Source organism: Lissotriton vulgaris, chromosome 2_1 (assembly GCF_964263255.1).
Source record: "Lissotriton vulgaris chromosome 2_1, aLisVul1.2, whole genome shotgun sequence".
In the NCBI taxonomy this organism is placed as follows: Eukaryota; Metazoa; Chordata; class Amphibia; order Caudata; family Salamandridae; genus Lissotriton; species Lissotriton vulgaris.
The window spans coordinates 1,741,148,708-1,741,175,596 of record NC_141687.1 but is presented as its reverse complement, the minus strand read 5'-3'; the positions used below and the strand labels follow the sequence as shown (position 1 = coordinate 1,741,175,596).

The window sequence follows — 26,889 nt, the reverse complement described above, 5'->3', positions numbered from 1 at the left end:
ACGGGAGGCTGGGTCTGAAGTTTTGATCATAATATTGTGTTGCAATTGCTTAGCGGCCAGCCCTGGGAGTTGTAGGCCCGTGTTTGTATCTGGTTGAAAATGTCAAATAAAGGTTTTCCAAAAAAAAAAGAATTGCCCCATGGGAGCCGCTTAACTGCCGTATCTCCATTAATGTTAACCATATTACAGAAGCATTACATGATAACTATAGCCACCAATTATATATGTATGGTGGTGTGTTGTATGTGACTAGTAAAGTTTGATTGCTTTTTCATTGGCTAAAACACTGTCTTGATGTTGAATCGTTGACGTATGTTGAACAGCTTATTGAGTTCTGAGTTTCTAACACAAATCACTTCCCTAGTAAGACTTGAACTGCTCTACTTAGCCGACCTGAGGTCATGTGCTAAAAAGGTGTTCTTAGTGCTCATGTTTGGGATTAATGTAAGTTTAAGACCCCAGGGCACAAGTGATTAAAGGCTCCAATTGCCACAATGTTGGACTCTCCTATGAAGTGCAGTTGAAACTCTTGGAACCAGACAGGCAATCAAGCATGAGCAGCAGGAGGCCAGTCTGTGGTATATTTTGTGTCTTGCAAAGACTGTAGCTCAGCTTCAAACAGACTAATTCTAAAAATTCAAACATGGGCAAACCTTTAAAGGTTATTAAAATCAAATAAATCCCACGACTGGGTTTTCGGAGAGGAGAGTCACACATTATTTATCAGGCAGAGAGACTGAAACTTAATTCCAGCCAGCGGAGAGCAGCCACCGTTGGAGGTACAGACTCATATTTGTAAAAGTTGCAGACCAATTTAGCAACAGCGTTCTGGATTAACCTTACGTTTTTTAATCTCCATGAGTGGTAAATCATGATATGAGGAATTACAGGTTACAGTAGTCTAAAAGTTAGAAAATAAATGCATTAAACAGCTTTTTGTGAACGAGAGAACCAATAAATGATTTTGCGACGAAGCTTAAGTTGAAAGCACCATGTCCTTAGCACTTTGATTTGTTCTGGCAAGGTGAGCCTGTTATCAAATTTGATTCTGAGGTTTTTATTTTTACATATTCTCCTGGGGTTTGCATTGCCCCTAGGCACGGCGACTTAACATGTACCTCATTCAGAGGAGAGTTCTTGAATGGTGGCACTTTTTCCATTTTGTCATCATTTAGTTTTAATTTATCAGACCTCAACTGACTCCCAGCCTCCACACACACATCAAAGTTCAATTACTTCATTTACTCTCAGCATTCCAGACACAGCTCAGGCACACAGAGAATGCAAACGACCAGAAGTAGCGCCTTTCTTTCTTACAAACAACAAAAGAAAGGACAGTCATTCCTTTGCACATACAGTAGAAGTACAATCTTTCATAATCACTCAATCTCCAACATGTCGAGGCTGCACATTCACCCAATGACAACCTGTTAAAGTCTTCTATACCCACACAAAGACAACAAACAGCAGTCAGAGTAACAATGCGATAGGTCGAGGAAATCCTTGCAACCCTCCAAGTCATGAGGCACAGGTACCACATGTCAAACAATAAAAGGAGACAATGATTAGGTTGAAACTAAACAGTGCACAAAGGTCCAAGACCTGCAAGTCTTCCAAACTCCTTGACGCCACCACCAGCACTCACAATGACGCCATACAAAATGTATAGAAGCAGAACATGTAGTTACAACGCCCAGTCAGACCACAGCCGGGGTACTGAAACCTCATGCCCCCTTCAGCAGAGTTTCCCTGTCATCCCCAAGTCTACACTATCAAGACCTTTTTATTTGTTTAGCTCATCTTAGGTCTTGTCTCTTTTTGCTGCCCGCTATTAATGCTGTGTTGTGTTTACCTCCTCAAAGCGCCAGGACGCCCCTTTGCTGGGGCAGCTGTGCGCGGTACAAATAAAAATAACATAACATACACATCCAAAGCCAAACAACACATAAATAGAAAGTTTAAGCTTTCATCATCTCAACTCAAAACTCCATTTACCAGACTCCAACACAAAACCTGCCATCATAACAACACTCACACAGCATCCTGACATTTCCTGACATCTGCATCACATTTTATACATTACACAGATAGTACACAAATACTCATACACAATATTCTTATAAACTCAACATATATCTGCACCTCTAAGCAATCCTTATGTGAACACAACACGAATAAGCTTCGGTATGCAACCACCATATATGCACACACAAATCTGCATCTGCGTGCACTCTTCATATTTGCAGAACACAGATATAGCCTTGGACCCACTCTCCATATGTATACAATATGGAAGCCAAATTATATCAATTTGCAATCATATTCTATGTCCATACATATATCAGATCACAAATCTGGATCAATAGGCAATGCTTATGTGTACACATTAAACAATGATACCATCTCTATGTGTCAACGCAAATTCCTGTAGACCCAACACCAGTGAGATACTGTCCTGTATCCATGTTTAAATTATAAAATCATCGCAGAAATTTCTCACAGCAACTATACCGTCAGTGATATAAATGAACTCCTAACAAATATGCCCAAACTTAACACATCAGAACTTGGATTAATTCACCATAACTATTCTGCAACTTACACGAGAGTACAGCAGTAACTTCACATCAAATGTATGCACAGCAAAATCCCTCATCTCTCGTATGCATTTAAACCCAGATAAAACTCCAATTGCACAACTCAGGCAGTCCTTAAACATCTACTAACTGCTGCTAAATATGCATGTGCAATGGCGCCGTCCCCTACCTCTCTGAAAACGGCGTCCTCCGGCAAGATCCCCGGCCTCAGAACCCGATTCTGACACATCTCTGGCAACCCGGGCTCCACCCCTCTATCCCTCGTTACAGGATCCGATCGGAACCGATGAAAGACCGGAAGCACCCTCCCCACTGGGGAGAGAGGAGCGTTCAATGCGGCGGACTTGTGGCAGGAGACAGCGTGCAGAGAACCAGAGAAGGCAACCGGAGGAGCGGAGGATAACAGAGAACCCGAGAAGGCGACCGGAGGAGAGGAAGAGGACGTTTGGAGCGAGGACTGGTGGAGTCCGCAGGAGGTGGCTGGAGATCGGCCGCAACTCTCGGAAGAGTTGCGGCGGGGCATGTATCTCCATTACTACTTCGAGAGTTAGTAAATAGCCATGTAAATAGTCGTGTAAAAATAAACAGCCTCACTTTGGGTTCGCATCTCGCACTGTATATAGTTCTTGTAAAGCAGCGTTGGGTCACGCGATCACTATTGTGAATATCCCTTCACTTGCCCTTCACCCATACACCCCTCTGATTTTCCGCTCTTAGCCGTCCAACTATTGTCCGACCCCCTACCTCCCTCACGCTCTCTTTAAACCTCCCGCACACCCCCTGGTGTTGGTAGAAGGACTCAGTCAGTCCCAGTCAGGTGGACTAACAGCCCTCTTTTTGTTTCTCTCGTTCCTTATACCTCCGAGGACACCACCTGGATCAGCCCACAGCGAGGACCTAACAGCCCGGCTCCCAGTCAAGCAAAGACCCGGAGACCCTTCCCTTCCTGCATCATCCTTGTGCATCCACGCTTCCCGACTAAAGACCCGGAGACCCTTCCCTTCCTGCATCATCCTTGTGTTTCCACCCTAACCGTCATAAAATACTGTATAAAACAAGCAAAGTCATCACCCACTATATACGGCCTCCACGCCTGTTATTCCGGTCCGCCCCAACCCCACGATTACAATGCATTTATGTTATAACAAAAACACGTGCTCCCAAGGAGACACATCAAACTGCTTAGTGCCCTAACTTTTGGAAAGTACAGATGACCAGTAACTATTAATCAAACTCAAAATTGTGCCTAAAATTGTAAGCTGCCAAAACAGAAACCTGCATTTACCATTGCAGAGAACCGACACCAAATGGGAAAGATCCCAAAAAACCTCCTACATCTCGAACAGACTTGAGTACCATAAATTCCAGTTAGCAAGGTTCAACTGGTTAGTCTTTAATTGAACCAAAGCAAAGTTTCCTCCTCTGCTCATCCTCCTCACAGGGCTCTTCCTGCACCCCAACAAGTGCTGATGACAACTTTTCGGAGGTCGTAAGGCTGTGTTTCTGGTATCTGGTCACCATTTTTCCATCTTCAGCATTCTATCCCCCGCTAAACTCCCCCCTCCAGAGCCGTCTGCATCATGCCTCCAGAGGGCTTCTGCATCTTCATGCAGGTCCTTTAAAAATCTCACTGCTTAAGTCCTGAGGAAGGCTCTTCAGAAATGAGTGAAAAGCCAGTTGGGAGGAGAAGGGTATCTTCTTTATTTACATGTTATTCCATGAGTTACAGTGTCAGGTACTTCGCTCTAGTCAGGGCTTTCTCCTCACACCAACTGTAACTGCACCCCAGGAATGAGAATACCAAGGATTCTACAGTTAGGCAAAACCTTTTCCTGGAAGAGCTGTTTAGAAGAAGACGGCAACAATGTTGCAGATTAATACACCTAACCTCAGGATTTAGGAAAACAATACCTTTGGCCAACCCCAAAAATACTTAACAGGTTCAGCAAATGAAACCACAACCAAGTGACTTTTGAAAAGAGAACAGCGAGCTGGGTAAGATGACAGCCAAACCACTGTAACACACTGAAGCAGACATGGAGTAACCTGCAAGCACAAACTTGTGCGAAACTATGACGGTCTCAGCCCAGAAATAGACAAAAAAACTAAGTCCTATTGCAGTAAATCTCTACAAGACAAATCTGCACCATGAATTTGCAAAGTCCATTGAAACAAAGGTTGGTCAGAGGAAGAAGCACACGAAAGACAGAAAAATTGAGCTACAGAGTAAATATCCGACGATGAAGGAGATGATCCCCAGCTACGCAAAAGCGCAATAAACTTAATTTTCTCAGGCAAAAAAAAAAAAGAAAGAAAAACAGAAGTAGTGAAGGTCAGTGATTCCAACCTTAGACGATAACAGAAACACAGAGAATTGGCAGGTGTTTACAGGTAATAGAGGGTTCCCTAGCTCGAGCTACTGTTGCTTCGCATAACCAATGTCTCAATCTTAGGTCATATTGGCTGGAATGGGATTATCTGTCCAGATACTGTAACTGGACCACATAAGTGATGCTTCAGTGTGTGAGGGGAGTCAGAGGGAAAAGGGAGAAATTTAACAGCACAGACTAATCAATAAGACAGTAAAGCAACCAATGTCAAAACGTCATTGTCTGTTAATTTTAAAAAAACTGCCACATATTGTGAAGTTAATTGAACACCTTATAGATGTTAACACATTTAATGATATGCTCAAATTTATGTTTACGTTTAATGGAGAACATCTGCTTCGCAGGAAGCAGCAAGAAGCTTCAGGGTGCACTCAGTCAGCAACCTCAGCTCCTTTGGCACACCTATAATCTCAAGTATGACCGTATTTAATTTGAAATTTAGCTCTTGAATTGCCATCAACACACCTGTGTCCACGTGGTCTATGGCTGCCATTGGTCTGCCCATTTTATATGGATGTCCAGACATCTCCGAATACCAGATACTCTAATATATTAATTTCACCCAGTTTTATTTCATCGACAAGGACGGATACATCATTCTGTACAGTCATTGGCAAGTCACTTAAGAATGGTTGAACACAATATTAAACCCTCTGAAAAACCACTAATATACCAGTCAGAACCTTCAGAGACTGGGCTTCGATTTACTGTAGATTTACTGTAACTTAAAGAAATCCTTCGAAATATTTTAAGCAGTTTATGCCTTAGATCCCAATCAACATTTGAGGAGATAAAAAAAACTGTTGTGTAAGGCAAAGTATGTAATATCTTTGTGAAGTCCAAATATACAACTTCCTACATGTATCAGTTAGCATAGAACAATATTCCGGGTAAATGCTTGCCCATGTGCATGGTTAACAGCAGACACAATTAACGGCAGCTCCTCCTTTCTTCATGTAATGCTGTTACATCTCCTAATCTCGAACACAGACCATTCTCATGCTTCTGTTAAACAATTGTGACTGTAGCAAAAGTTAGATATGCAGGCCTAATGACCAGAGATAGGAAAGTATTTGTAAACATTCGATTCCACAAGTACCTAAAACAGATTAGAATATGTTGTAATATACAACAAATTGCCAATTCAGTGTATAGAAAAAAACTGTTATCTTTACAGAGTTCTGCATCACTAACAATCGCCAAAAATAGACATTCCAGAATGTTTTTTTGTTAGTTGATGCGTGCCTGAGTTTTCAGACCCATTTTCCCACCATTCACAGATTTGCCCTTTTAAGGGCTCCAGAGGATTTCAGTTATTTTCCCCATTGAATGCGATTATGTTCAGTCTGACGTTTTCCCAAAAAACCCTACTTCACCCCTATTGTGGCACTTTAAATAGATATCAATAAGTATTACAGGTTAGAAAAATATTCTTCGATAAAGGAGTGGCCGGCCAAGATGTAAAACGTTGGTGGAAATACCTGGCAATGCGGGCATTGCACACCTTGACAGAAGAAGTGGTGTCACACTTGAGAACTAATAAGTGCCTGCCAAAATAGCACAGTAGGATCAATATTTGATATATTGTTTGAACATTCAAGACCCTTCTGTGCCAAGGGCCGGTCAGGCCGTAGCAGGCACCGGGCGTTTCCCGGTGAGCCGCCAGGGTGGGGCCCAGATTTGGACCTCTGGGAGGTTTTTTTTTTGTTACTGGGGATCGGTCCACTATAACAAGAGGTACACCAGTGAGACGGGAGCGGTGCTTCCAACTAGCATCCCCCAGCCAAGCTGTTTGCCAGGGCCGGTTTCGGTTCCCAGTCCGCCGTGCCATTCACGTTTAGGAATTGCACCTTTTTTTTTTTAATCAAACTTTATAGGTTTTTGCCAAAATCGTGCTCGAAGAGCCATATTATACATGTACATGCTAGGATAAAGCATTGGAATAAGTATACTACATAACCTTTTATAACATAACAATAAACATCCTGTGGAAATAGCACCTTTTTTACATGTTATATATATAATAAAATAGGGCTACAAACAACCCTATCTTTGGAAAACGGATACATCCATATTCTTTTCCACATACATGAAAAAGAAATCCTAATTTCATCAAACCACTTAGTCAGCACAGACAATGCATAACTCAGTCTTTCAACATATCGTTTAATTTAGGCCTGGGCGGTAAACTCTGCTTCGTTTGCAGAGTTTTTACCACTCCAAGAGAACACAGAGTTCCAAAAAACTATGCTGAGTGGCGTGGAGCTGAGTATTTCCTCTGTCGCGTCTTGCCAGCTTGAAGTTGGTGAGCAAGAAAATCCAACGCTAGACCACCTCCCGGCGAGATTTCTCAATGCGGGTGGTCGCGGCAGGTGGCTACCGCTCGCGTTGAGAAACCTGCTGCTAGCTTTGAGGAAATTGCAGCTTGAGTAAAACATCAACTCGAGTGGCCCTCGTGCACTGTATGTGGTGCCATTTGCACTGATTTTAGAGCGCGGCCAAACGTCCGGCAGTAAAATTCGGTGCGAGCAGCGCGACTTACCTCACTCTGCCTCTTGCGGAACTCAACAGAGTGTGGACAAGAGCTCTATTCAGGCTTAATTTAATTCCCTTCAACATAGAAAATCAAAGCAAGGAGATTGTACTATTCCCATAGTATAAACTAAGAATATGCATAATTTGACCGATAGAGTCTACGACGTCAACCAACATCATTAACTGAATAGATAGTTCTATCTCCAGCCCAATATCAGGTAGCTGACACATATAGTGAGAATGTGTATTACATTATTCTCACAATGAGAACACCCGTCACTGTCTCGCTTGAAACTTTTCCTTATCTTGCAGCAGTAAGTATAGTAAAAAAAAACTACATAGTAAGCAGGGAATCTCTGCAGCAGAAGAAATCATCAGGATCTTTGACTAACTTATTTTTCGAGGTATTATTACCTCTTTGTTGGCAGGCCCAGGGCAGGTAATGCCTTCCTTTGTAAATCATAAGGACACTCTGGCCCAAATAAACACCTTGGTCATACAGTGTGTGTTAACATACCCTTCATTTAACTCCTTCGTTTAGGTTTGTAAAACTACCCTTCCCATTCAAAGACAATTGCCGTACAACATACCTGTTCCCAAGGACTGGTTCTCCTGAGGCTCCCAGCGCAGAGTAGTCCATTCCATAAAAATTTAAGCCCAGCAGGATTTTACTTCTCCATTTGGAGTTTGGATCCAGAGTCTGAACGCATGCTCGTACCCAGGGTAAGGGTGAGTTTGGCCCAGGCCTATAGAGAGAGCAAAAGCTTCAACAAGACAAACTGCACAAGAGCACAATGATCACCACGCAACATGTTATGCAGGATCATTTGAATAATATCTTATAAGAAACGCAACTTCTCTACACAAGCTAAATACATGTACGTTTTTGAACGTTTTTCATTAGTTTTTCAAATTTTTAAGAGTCCACATTTTGTAATCAATGAACAAGTTACTTACCTTTGATAATACCTTATCTGGTAGAAACTCTATCTAGCTGCACATTCCTTATTTTAGAATTATCTCAAGGCGTCAGACTGGATCTGGAAATGTTTTCATGAGCAATACCCCTGCACGCTGGCAAGTGATGTCGTTCGGCTCTACGTGGCTTCGTCCATGCTGGAAGTGACGTGTGCAGAGTCTATATAGGCGCCACTCCAGCTCGCTAACGTCAATTTCCTTTCGTGACTTTTCATGACAGGAGCTTTGAACCACGAAGAACACTGACCACTGGTGAGGAAAACAAGGTCCTTGAAAGGGGAAAGCCCTCTCCCTAGAAGGGAATCTGCAGCTGTATAGAGTCTCTACCAGATAAGGCATTACCGAAAGTAAGTAACTTTCTCATTCGATAAGAGACCTTTAGCCACAGATTCTTTACCTTAGAATCGTTACCCAAACAATACCTCCCCAAGGTGGACCTGTGAAACAATTTCACTCCAAAAAATGCCTGCTGGACCGAATGGGCAAAGGGCCCGTCCCGATGGACCTGACTGTCCAGGCAGTAGTGTTTGGTGAACGTGTGCAGGGAGGCCACCGTTACTGCCTGGCAGATGTCCAGGACCAGGACTCCAGTTGCTAATGCAGTGGTCACAGCCTTGGCTCTCGTGGAATGAACACAGAAACCCTCAGAGGGTTGCTTCAAGGCCAGTCTAGTATATTCTAATGCAGAGCACAATTAATAGTGAGATGGTCTGTTTCTGCACAGAATTTCACTTCTTTGCTCTGACATATCCCGCAAAGAGTTGTCCATCAACACAGAGCTCTTTCTTGTGGGCAAGGTGGATTGAAAATGTTCTTTTTGGGTCCAGATGGTGAAGTGGCTCTTCTTCCTTGGAGGGGTGTGGCAGAGCATTAAAAGTAGGCTGGGTGTTGGACTGGCCTTCATGAAAGGGAGGAACAACTTTCGACAGGAAGGAACCTCTAGTGCGAAGAACTACTCGTCTGGGTAGATGTTCAGGTACGGAGGCGTGGATGATAAAGCCAAAGCTCACTGACTCTGCAGTCAGATGCTATTGCCACCAGGAAGGCAGTCTTGATGGTAAGACGCCTGAGAGGACAAGTGTGCAAAGGTTCAAAGGGAGTGCACATCAGAAAAGTTAAGACAAGATTAAGGTCCCACTGAGGCATAATAAAGGTCCAAGGGGTAAATGTGTTGCACACCTTTCAAGATCCTATTTACAACGGGGGATCTGAAGACGTATGACTGATCAGGCAACCACAGAAAGGCTGAGCCAGCAGAAAGATAGCCCTTTAGGGTGTCCAGAGCAGAGCCCTGCTGGGCATGAGAAAGGATAAAAAGAAGGAACTCAGAGGTGAGCAGAAAGAGGGTCAACCCGCTTCTCTGTACACCATGTCACAAACTTCCCAATGGAAGGCATATACATTCCTGGTGGAGGGATGCCTGGCTGCCAAGATTAGTGCAGACTTCGGGCAGAAGGTTGAAAGCTGTGAACTGTCACCGTTCAGGTGGAGAACCCTCCCCTGCTACTGCAACATAAGATCCCCCTCGAAGAGGCAGCCTGGTTGGAGGACCAATGGCCATGCTCAACAGCTCAGGATACCAAACTCTCTGATCCCAGTCCAGAGCCACAAGGATAACTTTGGCCTGGTTGTTCCTGGTCTTCCTGAAAACTAATGGTAAGAGTGGTATATGTGGAAAGGAGTGCAGGAGGCCTGAGTGCCACTTGAGACTAAAAGGGTCTCCAAGCTACAGCCACCTTGGAAACTCCAGTGCACAGAACTGCTGATATTGTGCTTTTTCGGTGGTGGTGAACAAATCTAAGCAAGGCTCTCCTCAAAGCTGATGGGTGTCTGGAAGGAGACGCTCTTCATGATCTGCTAGACATCTTTGACTAAGTTTGTCAACCCTGGCGTTCAAAGAGCCTGCCAGGTGTTGAACCACCAGGAAAATGCCCTGACATTCCAGGCATGCCCAGAGACAAAGAGGCGAAACTCTATGCCGCCATATTTGTTGCAGTACCGCATGGCAGTGGTGTTGTCCGGGAACACCTGCACTAGCCTTCCATTCATGGAGGGCAGAAAGACTTTCAATGCCTGAAGATTGCTTGGAACTTCAATAGGTTGATGTAGAGTAGGGATTCTGCCAGAGACCAGAGGCCTCTGATCTCCACCTCTCCAAGATGGCTGCCCCATCCCAGGAGTGGCGCATCTCTCACTACTGTCAGATCTGGTTGGGGAAGGGAGAGGGGTCTGTTGCTGACTTCTTCCCGGTTCGTCAGCCAACACTGCAGATCCTTTGCAGTTCCTCTGGGATCTGGAATATTTCAGCGAAATTCCAGTGATGCTGCGCCCACTTGCCCTTCAGGTTCCACTGCAGAGCCTCTTATGACAGGCATGTGTCACCAGCAGAATGCAGGAGGTCATAAAGCTCAACAACCTCAGGGTCAGTCTCACGAACTCACAAATAAAGTCTGAAACATCGGTATCATAGCCTGAATATCCTGGTCACACAGCTCACGAGGATAGGCACAAAACTGTACCGTGTCCAGAACACGGAGCATCTGAGAGAGAGTCAGGTATGACTTCAGCACATTGAAAGTGAACCCCAGCAAGTGCATGAGGTTTGCCATTGTTTGAGAGTGGGAGACAACTACTTGGGATGAGCCCGCCTTCAACAACAAGTCATCAAGGTAGGGGAAGACTGGAATGCATGACCTCTGCAGGCGAGCTGCGGCCACTGCCATCACCTTGGTGAACACCCGAGGGGTGCTGGTAACACTGAGGGGGAGCACAGATAAGTGCTTGTGGCCCACTGCGAAGTGCAGATAACATGTTTGAGTTGTCAGGATGGGAATGTATGTCAAAATAAGTGTCCAATGCTACAATCCAGTCTCCTGGGTCCAGACCCAGCGTGAGCATTTTGAATTTCTCCTTCTTCAAGAAGAGGTTGAGAAAGCGCAGATCAAGGATAGGATGAGTCCTTCATCTTTCTTGGGTACCAGAAAGTAGGGGGAACAGCAACCACAACCTACTTCTGTAGCTGGCACCCTCTCTGTGGCTCCCTTGGCCAAGAAAGCCTGCACTTCTTGACGGAGCTAGGAGAGACTATCCTCCGTCGGCCGGTCATAAGCCGGTGGGATGAGTGGAAGGGGTACCACAAAGAGGAGGGAGTAGTCCATTGGACAATCTGTAGTACCCATTTGTCTGATGTTATTGACCTCCAATGTGGGGGGGGGGAAGGGTGAGGGCGTATCCTGCCTCCCACTGCATGCCCATGATGGTCGGAGGACATGTCTAAAGAGGCCTTGAGGCAGTGGCTGCCAGGGTGAGGGGTGTACTGCCCTGATCACTGGCCGCCTGTTCCACATGGTCACTGGGACCCGCTTCCTTAGGCCTGAAAATGCTGGGAAGCCTGTTGGCTGTGGTGGCTGGAAGGGTATAGGTGGCTGGAGACCCCTTATCGGCCACACAATGGACAGAGGCAGATTGAGGTAGACAAGGTGACATAAACAACCCCAAGAACCCAGCCGTAGCTCTGCTGTCCTTGAAGCGCGTAAGCGCTGAATCCACCTTGTATCCAAATAGGCGAGAGCAATCAAAGGGCATGCAAAACCCCTAAAAAACTGGATGTTCTCAACCAGGTATGATACCTAGCGAGTCTACTGTATCAAGTCCACATCGGTCATTGGCAACCACCAGGAAAGAGTATGGCCCAGGCTTCCTCCGAGACTATTGTCAGCACTTGTGCAACAGAAAGAGTATGGGAACAACTGCTCAATAGACATGCAGTGTTTACCAACCACAGTTCCAGACAGGTGGAAGAGAAGATGCTCTTACTGAAGGTGTCCAGTCTCTTGTATTCCTCATACAGTGGAGTGGTAGTTAACACGTGAGGGTGAATGCGGGATGAGGAGGATTGGATCACCAAACTCTCCAGGGTGGGGTGCTGGGTAAGGAAACTTGGATCCCTAGGAGCAGGGCGATGGCAGTGGGCAATCGTCCTGGTCACAAGAGCCCCTGTGCAGGGCTGGGACCAGGCCCCAAGTTGGATGTCCGAAAGAGCTTCATTAAATGGGAGTAAAGGTTCTGAGGGGGAAATTACTACCTGAAGCACCTCCATCAAATTATTAGCTTTGTCTGCCTCTGATGGCAGATTGAGGTCCAGGATCAGAGCAGCCCTGCACCACCTTGCAGGAAACAGCTCCCACCTCCATAGTGACAGTAGGAGGGAAAACCAGGCCAGTGTTAGGTGGGGTATATAACCCAATGGCCTCACCCTGTTCCTCATAAAAGTTGTCCTCCATAAGGACAACTGGTTCTTCTCCATAAGGATTCATAGACCCCTCCCAAACGTTTTCCTCTCCAGGCCTAGCAATCAAATAAGCCACTGGCTCTGCTTTGGAGAGGATGACCTCAGTCAGCGCCGGCTGCAGCGTCAGACGACACCCATACAGCTCCATGTTGAAGGGCAGGAGGATAAGTATGGCGCTGCCTAGGGGCGTCTGCAGCAACAGGACTGGAGCGGGCATCGGGAAAGATATCAGTCTTGCCGACAGTTTAGTTCTTGATCCACCAAGGGATCATCGAGGCCTGACTGGCGCCAAGGGTGAAGCACTGGTGTGGTTCCTGTAGGGGTCCTCCTACACCCGTGGGGCTCGAAGGTGCTCAAGAGGGATCAGTCTACCCAAAAATGAGGAGCATGGCCACATACAAATCCTTTAACTGGGTGGGGCTCACTCAAACTCTGGGCAAATCTGGGAATCACAGAGCGAACCAGGTTCAGACCCCACCGACACGAGGACCCTGGAGTGCCGACGCTCTATTGTCTTGTTGGATGACTATGACATATGGGGAAGTCGAAGAGCTTTTGTCTTTTATTTCGTATGCTTGTGGGTCTTACCAGACCTCCCTGAAGACTTTGAATGCAAAGATACATGTTGGAAGGACTCTGTGAATAGTCCAGGGACCACCCACACAAATGGGACATCAAGTGTCACAGAGTCTACCGACATCTGGTGGCCAGGAACTTGAGGGAGCGTCTCTTATGCTTTGGAGTCATGTCCTGGCTCCAGGCACCCGATACACACCAAGTGGGAGTTTGTCACCGACATTTGTCCAGGACAAGCTCCACATGGGTTGATACCAGAAGGTTTCTTGGGTGACAACCTCACATAAGGAGCTGAAATCTCAAAAAAGTTAACAAAAAGTCTAAAAAGGGCGGTCAAAAAGGTTCTGAGGGGTAACTCAAGCCAGACCTCGACCTTGTGTCTTGCCTTCGGGAAATCCAATGCCACTGATATAATATCTGCCACATTGTTTTGTGTGGACTGTTCAGGGTTACATACGGAGTGAACTAAATGTATTTCAGCTAACAGTAGGATGCTATGTAACTGCAGTATAACCTGCAAAGGCATACCACTAATAAGCAATATCGGAGCAACAAGTAGAACTTTGAGAAATATTAATTTCTTTTATTCCCACATGGCCATTACCTTGAAATGCCCTGCCCTCGAGCATAACATTTACTATTTTAAATCCTGCATAGTTCAAAGATACCCATTAGAAAACTATTCTGCGATAGTATGTCACCTGGACCTAGAGGGAAGGCCATGGGTGTGAAACACAGATCTTAGTATGATAGGGCAACATAAAGAGAAGCTGCCCCAGTCCAGACAACCAAAAGGCATCTATACACACTTGCTCTGTGGGTCAGTTCACCTGATAGCAGCAGGTGGGCTGGGCGCTATCAAAGTTTGACTCCAGTATCACTAGCATTGGGTTTTGCGTCAGGCAGGTTAATGTTGAGATATTTGCTACAGGTACCGTTACAATGAAAGGCATTCAGTGCATACAGCTTTGGGGACACAATGTTTACCGGATGTGTGTCAGATTTTGTATTGCCATGCGATATTTATTTCTGAGGGTTCGTACAGCGCACTAGAATAAAGGACCTCTGCAGGGCTTTACGGTTGAACAGCAGAGTAACCAGAGAAAAGTAATGAGTAAACCTTATAAAAAGGCATGAAGTCATAGCAGCTCTTCAGTTAAACTCACAAATGCCAATTGGAATACAAAATTAGAAAGGGCTGCGAGGCTGTTAACCCCTTCGGTGCGTCGGATGGCCGTGGGCCTTCCTTTACGCCAGTGTTCATGTGCGTCGGACGGCCCCGGCCATCCTCGCACTCGGCACAGGGAATCCCTCTGGTGCAGGCACCAGAGGGATTCCCTTTACCCTTCAACAGCCTTGGGAGCTGGGGAATAGCTTTCCCAGCTCCCGAAGCTGCTCCCCTGGTTTCCCTGAATGACAATCAGCGCGCACGTCACGCTGACGTCATTTTAGTGAAACCGAATCTGAAATGAACCAAGAGGCTCATTTCAGTTTCGCTTTCTACGTGCTCAGGGGGCTACCTCATCTCCCTGAGAAGGTAGAAATACGGTAGAGGTATCTTTGAAAAGGGGTGAATCGCTCCTTTCCAATGATATCACTACCCAAACAGAGATCCCGCCCCCGGACGGGGGGGAAGGGGGGGGGGGGGGGGGACAAAAAGCCCACTAGACACCAGGGATTTTTTTAAACTTGGAATTAGGGGTGGGGGCTACCCAATATGGGCATGCCAATGCCCCCACCCCATCGAAGCAAAATGAAAGCTTTCTGCCCCCGGGGCAGAAAGCTCGCTAAATACCAGGGATCTAAAAAAACAATTATAATTAGGGATTGGGGCTGTCCAATATGGGCATGCTAATGCCCCCACCCCGCAAAATTAGAGTCTTTCTGCCCCCCCGGGGGGCAGGAGCCCCAATCTGTAGCCCCCCCCCCCGGTTGGGCAGAAATCCAACTAGACACCAAGGTTTTTTTCCCTAATGAATTTAGGGGTTGGTGGTTGCCCAAGATGGGTGTGCCAATGTCCGCTTCCCCTCCCCTCCACAAAATTCCAGTCTTTCTGTCCCCTATAGGGGGGCAGAGCGCACCCTAGATGCCGGGGATTCTTTTTTTATAGGCCTGGGTTGGGGGCTGTCCAGAATGGACATGCAAATGCCCCCACCCTACCCCCCAAAGAAAACAGAAGACTTTCTGCCCCCCGGAGGATGCAGATGGGGTCAATAGCCCCTGGGGAGGCAGAAAGCCCACTAAGCGCCAGGGATTTCTTTTTTATATATAGGTAAAAAAGAAAATGCTACAGTCTTTCTGCCCCCCCCCACCCCAGGGGCAGACGTGGCAATAGCACCTTATCTGCCACCCAGGGGGCAGAAAACCCACTAGCCACCAGGGATTTTTCCCCCCCAAAGTTACCCCTGAATGGGCATGCCAATGCCCCCACCCACCCCAAAAAATATGCCACAGTCTTTCTGCCCCTACCAGGAGGCAGATGGGGGCAGTAGCGATTATGCTGGGGTTTTTATATGCAGGGGTGGGGGCTGAACAGAATGGGTATCCCAATGCCCCACCCCCCAAAAGAATAGCCAGTCTTTCTGCCCCCCCTCTGGGCATATTGGGGCAATAGTCCACAATTTCCCAACTCCCCAGAGTGCAGAAAGTCCACTAGGCACTGACTTTTCCGAATGTGTCTACCTGTGGATTTTGGGTCCTAGTACAGCAGGCACCTACGGAAACATAGCAAACCTGTATATTTTTGGAAAACTAGACACTAAGCGGAATCAAGGATGGGGTGACTTGTGTGGCTCTAACTAGGTTCCGTTACTCAGAATCCCTTACAAACCTCAAACTTAGTTTTAAAAAAAACTGATTTTCCTCACATTTCTGTGATAGAAAGTTCTGGGATCTGCGTGGATCCACAAAATTCCAACCACCACGCAATCCCCAAAGTCGTCTGTGAAAAATGGCACCGCACTTGTGTGGGCAGGCCTAGTGCCCGCGACAGGAAACAGCCCAAAACGCAACGTGGACACACCACATTTTTACTGTGAAAACTGACCCATTTTTTGCAAAGTGCCTACCTGTACATTTTGAACCCTAGCTTTGCAGGCACCTAGGGAAACCTAGCAAACCTATACATTTTTGGAAACTAGACACCCAGGGCAATCCAGGATGGGGTGATTTGTCTGGCTCTCACCAGGTTCTAATACCCAGAATCCCTTGCAAACCTCAAAGCCCATTTCTACCATTAACTGGAAGCAGATTGAAAGCACAAAAAATTGCAAAAATAGGCTATGTTCCAGTAAAATGCCAAAGCTGTGTAAAAAATGTTGGCTTTCTGACAAAAGTCTGTCAGTCACTGAAAGCTGGCAAAATGGTGATTTCAGCCCCACGAACCCTTTGTTGATACCATTTGCAGGGGAAAAAACAGACGCTTTCATTTGCAGCACTTTTATCCCATAAAAAAAAGAAAACATTAGCTGTATTTTAGCTCATTTCTGGGTCCCCTCCAGGGGAATACACAAACACTGGGAACCTTTGGAATCCCTGTGATGTTGGAAGTAAAGGATGCAAATTTGGTGTGGATACCTTATGTGGTCAAAAAGTTACAGAGGCCTAAGAGCGAACTACCCCAAATATTTAAAAAAAAGGCTTAGCATGGGGGGGGGAGGGGAGGCCTAGCAACGAAGGGGTTAAAGGAGGAGGTACCAGGAAGGTCAATAGTAAAAGGTAGCCAGTGGAGGGGGGAACTTAAATAAGAAAATAAAGTATTAGCGATGCAGTACCGTGGTCTGGGTTCAAAAGGAGCAATTGTTGCATAAATAAGGCACGAAAGAGGTGGGCACATTTTTTACTTGCATTGATAAAGCAAATTGCTGCATGCAAAGCTGCCCTCAGGGGCAGGAGGTGCACTTTAGGAAAGCCAGTCCAGAGAGAATTGCCGTTATCAAATCTAGAAAGAGCTGGGGATTGACCTATTGTTTTGAGGTCTCAGTCTGGGATGAACTGTATTATATAGAGGCTTATCTGGCTTCGGACAAAGTTTGCCTTATCTCACCTCGTGAGATGTGCTTCGGCATGAAAGGCTGATTAGAATTCTCAGCAGCATCTGTGAATGTCTGCAGCAATCTATTCAGGTGAATTTTATTTCAGAAAGTCTAATGATTTTTTGGGGAAAAAATAAGATTGCAAAACATTCTGTTAATAGGTCTGCTTCTGTGTATTTTAAGGTCTGAAAACGGGAGCTGAGAGATAATAGCACAGTAATTAAAAGTGCCCATCGAACTTGAACTTGCTGGCTTTTACTTACCAAGCGATGAAGGCAGGGGCCCCCAAAATAGCTAGGAGTACATCTCAAGCAGGGCCAGACCTTAAGTCAAATCTGTTGGTTGCCCTCAACAATTGAAGATCAGGAGTTACATACCTGCCAACTTGAAGAACAATCTCACCATGTGAGGAGGGGACAAGGCCTCATGCTGAGAAGTAGCTATGAGGCACTTTTGAACCACACCCTGACTCCAATCTCACTCACCCCCCCAAAAAGCCGGCAGAGGCAGATACCAATGTCATGGGGTGCTTTTGCGCCCCTTATTGGACGTCGGCAGTTCAAATCCTCGGAAATCGGGATGGAAAAACACTATTTACAATGTTTTTTAGACTGTTTACCCTGTCACTGTCTGATACCGGCTCCTCACCAAGTGACGTGTGATAGGAGCCGATATTGTGTGCTTCACGGTGGCACTGTGTGGGTTGACAGGTATGGAGTTATAACTTTAGTGGTGCAGGATAGCTTTGAAAGTGTGAATCCACCCAGCACAGCACTGCAAATGGTACATGATAACCTCTCCTTCAGAAAGGTTTGAAAACTTCTCTCTTCAAACAGGCTCAGATACTAATAATACAAATGCTAGGCTGAAAGCTCGCCTGAGATCCGCGGATAACAGATGTAAAGTACCATACAAGTGATTCAGGCTCTTATCAATCTGGAGATTAGAACATATGTGCCATCAAATGGGCAACAGTAGAATTATTTTTTTATTTTCAGTGCTAGAAAACGGCAGATGTAATGAGTCATTTTTAGGTCGAAGCCTACCAGACAACCCAGCTGTCTGGTTTGTTAAAGACACCATGTGGAGACTTGGAAAGCTTCCCTGGGGATGCACTTTGCCTATTGCTTACCATTGGCTTTGTGGTTTGTAACTCACATTTGCTTGCTTTCTATTTGTAGGTGTTATTTGATTTAGGCTGCTTAGTTTGAGTTTGTCCCTCACGAAGAGCATACACTGTTTACTGTATCCTTCCACCAGTGTTCAATTTCTGTGCTGTGCATTCAAAGACAGAGGTCAGGTGTCAGATTAGTCTTCTGAGGTACCTTGGTGTTTACGTTTCTTTCTCTGGCTTCAAAGTGAGAGCATTTATGTGACAATCTTGCTGTGAAAGGCTTTTTTTCTAGCGCACAACAAAGTTTAAATATCTGCAATGAACTGTACATGTCTTGTAATTCTGAAACATGATGGAAACCAATACTTTAATATGATCAAAACAAGTCAATACACTAGGTGATAACATTTCCACACATTGTATACTGTAACTGATCAGTAAAACTCTGTGTCTGTGCAAATGTAATAGTCATACACTGCACCACTCCATGCCACAGCACTCGCACCACTCCACTCTACGCCACTGCACCCTATGCCACTTCACTGTATGCATCTCTACTGTACTGTGCCCACTCAAAGCACTTTACGCCACTCTGCACTACCGCACTCTTTGCCACTGCACTGTACGCCACTCCATTCCACTATGCAGCATTCTACTACACACTACTCTCCAACACTGCACTCTCTGCCACTGCATTATACTTTATACCACTCTACTCTGAAATAATCCATTCTACACCACTACACTAACTTCAATCTGCATCATTCCACTCTATGCTGCACCACTCCACTCTATGCACTCTACTCTACGCCCCTCTACTCTAAACACTTCACTCTACACCACTCTACTCAAAATCAATGGATTATATGCCAATCTACTCTGCACCACTACACTCTATGCCACTATAGTCTACTCTGCAACACTCTACTCCACACCATTGCACTTAACGACACTCTACACCATTGCACTCTAGGTCACTGCACTCTACAGCACTCTATTCTACTCTTCACCACTGTACTCTATATCATTCTACACTACGTCACTGCACTCTTCACCACTCTACACTGCACCATTCTACTCCACACCACTGCCCTCTACGTCACTGCATTCTACACCACTCTACTTTACACCACTCTACGCCACTGTGCTCTATGCCACTTTGCTCTACGCCACTGCACTCTAATCTACTCTGCACCACTCTAATCTATGTCACTACATTCTATGATGCTGCAGCATTCCACTCTACAACACCACCAATACCACCTTATGCCACTCTTTGTTACTCCACACCACTCTCCTCTATGCCACTAGCTTTTAGCCATACTCAACAACCACACTGGTAATGTCAATAGCTCTTGCATAGGCAAGACATTTTGGCTTTGCCAATGCTTGGTAGGTCTAGTGTGCTGGCAGCGGGCATGCACAGCTGTCGCTTGGGGAGCTATTGTATCTTTAAAAAAAGATAGCAATCTAAAAAGGGGCTTTTAGCCCGCCTATTATTTACCAATTGTTGGCATCATAATCACGCTTCTTTGCCGCCTTCTAATTCAGCAGCGTGTATGTGTGCCACTTCACTTTGAGTGGCGGCTGGTATTTCAAGGCGGAGAGGGGGTGGGTCATGGGGGTGGGGGAGGAGGAGTGCATGGAATAAAAATGAAAATACACTCATACCTATGTGCTGCTACCTCCCACCGTCACTTCCTCTAAGTCCTCTCCCCCGCTTCCAGGGCAGGAAGCAGGATGCACCCGACTCCCAGCCTCCCGATAGCCAATCCCAAAATTGCAATGTAGCGTTGTGATTGGTCTGAGTGCCATGGATTGGTGCTCAGCCAAAGAATGGGAGGCTGGGCATGTTCTCGAGGAACGCTGTAATGCAGCCTGCATGAAGAACATGCAAAGTGTGCATGACGGTTTGGCCGGCCGAGACAGCTGGCCAAAGCATCCTGCGCACTTGGAGTGAGCAAACCAGTCCTCCCCTGCCTGCATCTGTGAGCAGAGGAGCCCGACTCCTACCCAGGTGTGGCGGGGTAGCAGTGACTGAGTCAGAGAGGTTACTGGTGCGTTTAAGGGAAGGCTTTATTTTTATGAACACTTTTCTTTGCCGGCTTGTAAGTCTTTCTTTGGTGAAACGCCGCAGGGTCCGTCTTGACTCTCCTTAGAGGATCCAGAATGTATGGGGTGCTGGTAATGGCTCAGATAACAGGAACACCGTAGCGTCAGGGTCTCCCTCGGTATCCGGAACCCAAAAGTAAACAAAGAAACACAAGGATTAGGACGGTCGTCCTTACAAAGGATCACGAGGGGCCGGGAGTGAGGAAAACTGAGCGCTCAAGTGCCCACACGAGTGCGGCGAGGTACTGTGCTCTTGTGCTCGTGGTGAAGGGGGAGGGACGTAGACTGTACAGGCACTATATACAGATATATGTACAAGCGGTCTAGTGAGGATTTTACACGGTAGGATGGCTACGTCTCCCCACCCAACCTGCTACTTTGCCCCCTACCTGTTCCAGCCACGCTCCTCCCGTGGGAACGTGGCAGGGCGGCTCGAGGTGTCGGTGGCCTCCTGGCTTGTCGGGAACGCCTGTGGTACTCCGCCTCCCGTGCGCCTCATCTGCTTCTTCCTCCTTGGTCTCTGCTCTCGTCCTTCTTCTCCACTCCAGATCACCTTCTTCCTCCAGGGAAACGCCGTCCGTCCTCTTCCGGAATTCTCCTTCCTTTGACGGTCCAGGCATGGGGACATCATCCAGGGGAGGGGTTTCCTCTTGCTGGAAACCCTGGTTAAAGGAGCCTTGTCCCTGTTCCTCTTCAAGACTCCATAAAAGTTGAGTATGCAGGATCCATTCTTCCTGCTGGTAAGGGGCATCGTCCTGCTGTGAGGGGACTTAAGTTGGTGAGAGAGGCACCGCTGACCACCATTCTCGTGTATTCTCCTGTTCATCGGGACATCGACCCACCCCATCACACCAGGTGAGCAAGGGGAAAAATAAAATGATAATACAATGAGTTATCATTGGAAGTAGTGGGGGTGGAGGTCCCAATGGGCCCAAAATGGTCCCTGTTGATGATATAGAGTGGAGAGGCATGACCCAATTACATGTATCTGTGGCTTACACTGGCTGCAGTGATTGCAAAATGTGGTATTGCTAACAACTGGGGTGGGGGGCAGTTGCCCCCCTCCCCAGGGTGTCAGATTGGATCTCTGACCTGGACTGGTGCCAGCAAGAAGAGGACAAAATGTACCCAAGTAGAAGGTGTCAAAATTAATGGGAGAACATTTGGGGGTATTGGCGAGCATTAAGAGGCCAATAGAGGAAGAGTGAGGGTAGGGAGTGTAAAAGGGGGGCCATTAGTAACACTTTTGTTTAAGGGCCTCCTGTAAAGCCTTAAAGTGGATAACTGTGTGACTTGTGGATTCAATTCAATAGTATGTAAGTGACATGTTGATTACAGAGCACAATCAATAAAAAGAGTGTTAAAAAAAGTTATTATATTTTTTTCCATTTTCAACTTGCTCAGTGGAGCAATGCTCCTCCGACCTAGCTTCCAGTTCTCTGTGTGGAACTGGGATCAAGTACTGATTGACTAAGGTTAATCAGTGCCCGTGCTTTGCTCGCTTTGTAATTGGGGTACTATTCCCTATGTTTTTTTGCATTTTATAGCGCACAGCCGACCCGAAGGCATTGTAACGCTTTATGTGAGCACCAGTTACATTACACAAGTTCACATTCATTTTAGGTCTCGTCTAGCGATGCAGCGCATGCGCTGCCCGCCTTGGCGAGACCTATTATCAGCGGTTTCTATGCCGCAGGGGACAGGAGATATGCACGCATACGAACAGGAGATGTGGACTTCATACGAATGCACATCTCCTGTCCCCGTGTAGGGCAGGCATTTGAACACAGAACGGCACTGGCGCGCTTCCACTTTCCCTCCCTCCCCTCCCATCCTCCAAGTTAGACAGGCGATGTGCACGGCTCCCGTCCCCGTCGTTTTAGCATAACGTGCACATGGCGCGCTTTCACTTTCGTGTAGACACGGATTCTCATTCGCCCCTTGCTCGCTCCCTCCCTCCGTCCATCCCGCCCCTCCTTTCTCCATTGTGTGCCGGTGCTGGTCATAGCGCGGCATGGCCATACACAAACGCTGTACTACTTGCAGCTGGTGCTGAACGCCCTGACGCTGGGAAGGCAGCTGCTGCCTTTCAATGGGAGAAGAGGTATTTTGAATCCTTTTATTATGTTTTACAACTTTTTGTCACCAGTACCGGTTTACGCCGACTTTCTGCTGATTCTCGCATTACCCATCAAGAGATTCATGCTGATAGCAGTGTGTTTTACTCTAGGGCTCTTTCAAACGAAAGGGTACAGTAAAGACAGGGTATGATTTCAGATGGCACTCGGCAAAGAGAATTGCAGTTAATGGAAGTGATTGATTTGGAGAGGCAGGAGCGCGTTGCCCTGGAACACTTTGCAACGTTATGTAATTTTATATTCTTCGTCACAATTCAGCCATTACATTTGGCAAATGTTTCAACCTATTTTTTCACGAATAGGGACTTGAATGCGTGGGGAAGAGGGATGTATTATTTGCGCACTTTTGCTTCACAGTAAAGAATGAAGCAGGCATCATGTGACTTTTTTTAACCAATCACAAATGTTTGCTCAGCGAACAAGCAAGAGCTTTATGGTGTTAGTAAAGGATAAAAAAGAGCCTTTTTTGGGCTGTTTATTTTTCTTCAAATTTGAAAACTTGTCAGCCGCCAAAGGGGCAACAATATAATATTTCCTAAAGTCATGTTAAGAGTTAGAACTACATACAGATCCTCTGCAGCTCTGGTGGAACTTCTGGTTAATGGTGATGAGCAGCTATAAAACAAAGTGAAAATCTAAAAAGCAATAATCCATTCAGGCGGTTAGTGGCACGGTCTATCCTATGATGTGAGAGAGAAGCTGAAAAGGTCAGTTGCAGCCTGACTGTTCATGGACTTGATGGCTGAGTCAAGACAAACACCCTGAGCCTGCAACACACAGGCTCAGAAACCCACTCATGGTTGTTATAAGGGTCATATGTTAGACAAGCATTTGCAATGCATTAGGTCTCGCATTTACGTGAGTTTGAGCTTTTGGCATTGTAAAAGACAATATCTTTTATTTATGTTTTGGTTTGTAAAACAAATAAAAGGCATTGTTATTTGCCATGCTAATAGCTCAAACTCTCGCAAATGCGAGACCTATTGCATTGCAAATGCTTGTTTTGGCTTGGGGAGATTATTTCCTTTGAGCCCCGTGTTTCCGGACTTCACACCATAGATGTGTTTTGTTTTAACAAGATTACCGACGTGCATAGTATTTGCATGAGTCCAGCTGGCAATGTTCTTGCTGAGTGAGGCACAATCCTTGTGCAGGGCGGTTACTTTCATTGTACGTCTTTGTCTCTTTTCTGTGAAGCACTGAATCTTGTCTGAGAGTGTAAGTTTTCCTCTGCGGCTACTTGTACGCCCGGAGAGGCCTTTGTGCACTGTCCAGAGAGTGTTGACGGGTGTCTGGGTCCTGGCACCACGAACAGGAGAGCATATGGATCCATACTCGCCCTCCCCTCGCACGTCTTTGAAGGCAGAGCTGGAGCAGGCCTTCCCCCGCAGCTGTGTGTTAAAGTTGATGATAAACATTCACTGACTTGAGGCTATGCCAGTGAGAGAGCGCAATTTGAATAAAAAAATATGTCTGTACCATATTCACAAGCACATAACGTAAACTTAGAATCTATAACGTGAAGTTAACACTTGTAGCGTAAAGTTAGCCGATGTAACCAATGTAATAGGAAATGTATCTGTATCTACTCTATAAAATGTATTAGAATTAGAAAGGCCCGTATACATAGTGGGCTAATATAGAAATGTGTAGTAATGCTTAAGAACGGCAGAATGTGCAAACCTGAATATACGTGTGTAATTATTAAACGGGGAAAACGGCGAAAACGTAAAGCGAAGAAATGTGCAGAGCATGTATATAACACGATGTAAGAAATGAGAATATAAACGTTGTATTCTATGTAAAATGTATTCACTTATAATCAAAGGATTTGCTAAATTCGATTATATATAAATGTGTGTTAAAGGTTATACTGTGTAGAAGAGTTTGTAGGAATGTTAGGAAGGTTTGGTCATGTGTGATTTTAACCTAACTGACCAAGGGTTCGCAGGAGTGTAGTCCGCTGTATGTAATTTAGTGGGCTCACAGGAATCGTGGATAGCCTTGATCTGTACGTGCGAGACAAGAGTCAAAGGTCTTGCTAGATTTAAGGTGACAATGCTGGACGAAGTTTATGGCCTAAGTGAGATAAGAGACGTTTGGAATTTGGGTCTTGTTTTGAAATGACCGTTCACAGGACCAAACGAGGTTACGAATACAGTCGTAAAGAATGAAATTCTGTTGAGGTGATAGACTTTACTCTGAAAGTGTCAAATGGAATGTCAATGAAGTCACCAGCAAGATGACGAAGATGGTGCCTAAGAAGAAAGGTCAACTTAACGGACGACGCGAAGAGATGAAGCTATGGAAAGAGCTAGAAATGACCTCATGTGAATGTGTACGTGGTGGGCGTCAAGGGGCGTTCCACCCATACTGTGATTGTGTATTTAGGGACAGCACCCTGGGGAGGAGAAGTTAGGAGCGAGCGCAGAAGAACAGCAGAGCGCAAGAGAGCAGTAGGCCGAGGACCCTTAGAGAGCGGATGGGTAGGCAGAGAGGATACTGCTTCTCGATATAAGTTACCATTAGGGGTTAAGAGAGTTTGAACTTCTTTGGAAGTCAAACTGCTGACACCTTTTTTAGGTAAGGAATTTGCGAAGTAGGGATGTCACCTAGCATAGAGTAGGGACAGATTTAACTTGTTTTTCTCTTTTTGTAGATGACGCAACGGAACCACTTTGTGTCTATGCTTTTTAATCTGCTGATATTGGAATTGACTTTAATTGTATTCTTTTGTAGACTGAGGTTCTTTAGGGAATTTATGTTCCTTTTAGTTCCTGTATACTTGTTGAATCTTATCCTGAGAGGATTGTATATGCAACTTATTCTGATTTTATATTAAACTTTTAAACTTTATCAGTTGTAAGTGGTTCTTCAGAGTTGCGTCAGTTTATGGGGTTGATTTAACCTATGCGGGGTTTGTCTTTTACTCAATGACAGAAAATAATCGATCCAAATAGATGAATGAGATAGGTATCTAATTGATCAGAAAAGGTATCAAAATCTCATTCCCTGCAGTTGGTAGCAGAGGATGGTTTTCTTCTTGAGGAAGGCAACCGAGGTCAGGTCTAGATTACCCCAAGGTCCCTAGTCATCGACGACCAGAAGAAGAATCCCTGCCGAAGAAGGTGCTGACGGTGCGTCGAGAGAAAAGCAGCAGAGTCGGTCGAGAGTGAGTATAAGGGTCATGCGTTGCCAGATTGCGGTGTTTTGTGTTGTACCTGTGTTGTAATGTCAAGCGGAGTTGAATGCCTGTAGTGTGATTGAGGGAAGGTTGTGAGCGCGCGCAACCGGATAAAATCTTAAGATCCAGAGAAGGGCTTAAGTGGTTCGGGTGTATCGAACACCCAGAGTAATTGTCTACCATTGTAAAGGGGGTCATGAGGTACCATTGATCGCCCGAAGGACCGATGATAGGGGGAGTGATAGAGTGAGTGTATGAGTAACGGACGCTGGTCGTACGTTTACTGTGTGTAAGTAACCTATCAGTTAAGGCGAGCGTCTGACCGTGAGAGGAAGACGTCTCGTCAGTTGAGGTGACAATTACAGTTAGACTGTGGACGTACAGTCAAGAAAAGTTATCGCTTGGACGGAAGTAGTCATTTTTCGGCGTATGAATGAAAACGCATGTAAGACCGTGAGACGAGTTGAGAAAGAAGGGGAACTGCTGCAGAGGGGACGAGTGACGTCAGCGTAGAGCCGCGCTGAGATTGGTCGGTCAGCGTAGAGTCGCGCTGGGATAGGCTGGTCAGCGAGAGCCGCGTAGGGATTGGTTGGTTTGTCATCGGGACGTAAATAAGGAAGAGAAATTAAGGAAAATCGTAGATTTGAAAATGAAGTGTTTTAAGCGTTTAAGGGCGATCTTTAAGAGAGATAGAGGAAACTTGTATGCAGGAGAAGAAGCTCCACCAGAAGGCACACCAGCTTATTATATGGCTGTGAATGTAGGGTTACACTCAATACTATGGATCTCTGAGTGGAATAAGCTAACAGAAGGAAATAAGGAACTGACGTTCCCGAGATACGGGACGTTTAAATTAGAAGTATTGAACCAACTAAAAGCGGTAATGCTTGCAACGAGACCTCTACCGAGACCAACACAGTTCGAAGCCCTTAGTGCATGG

At 45.9% G+C, this 26,889-nt stretch overlaps 1 protein-coding gene across 1 annotated transcript in view; it reads right to left on the bottom strand.

The window, feature by feature from the left end:
- CHID1 (chitinase domain containing 1) overlaps positions 1–26,889 on the bottom strand; it is a 1,807,841-nt gene that overhangs the window by 752,109 nt on the left and 1,028,843 nt on the right. Inside the window, exon 10 of the mRNA XM_086957742.1 lies at positions 8,113–8,268. Coding sequence (XP_086813868.1) covers positions 8,113–8,268 — 156 coding nt within the window. The remainder of the gene's footprint in view (positions 1–8,112; positions 8,269–26,889) is intronic.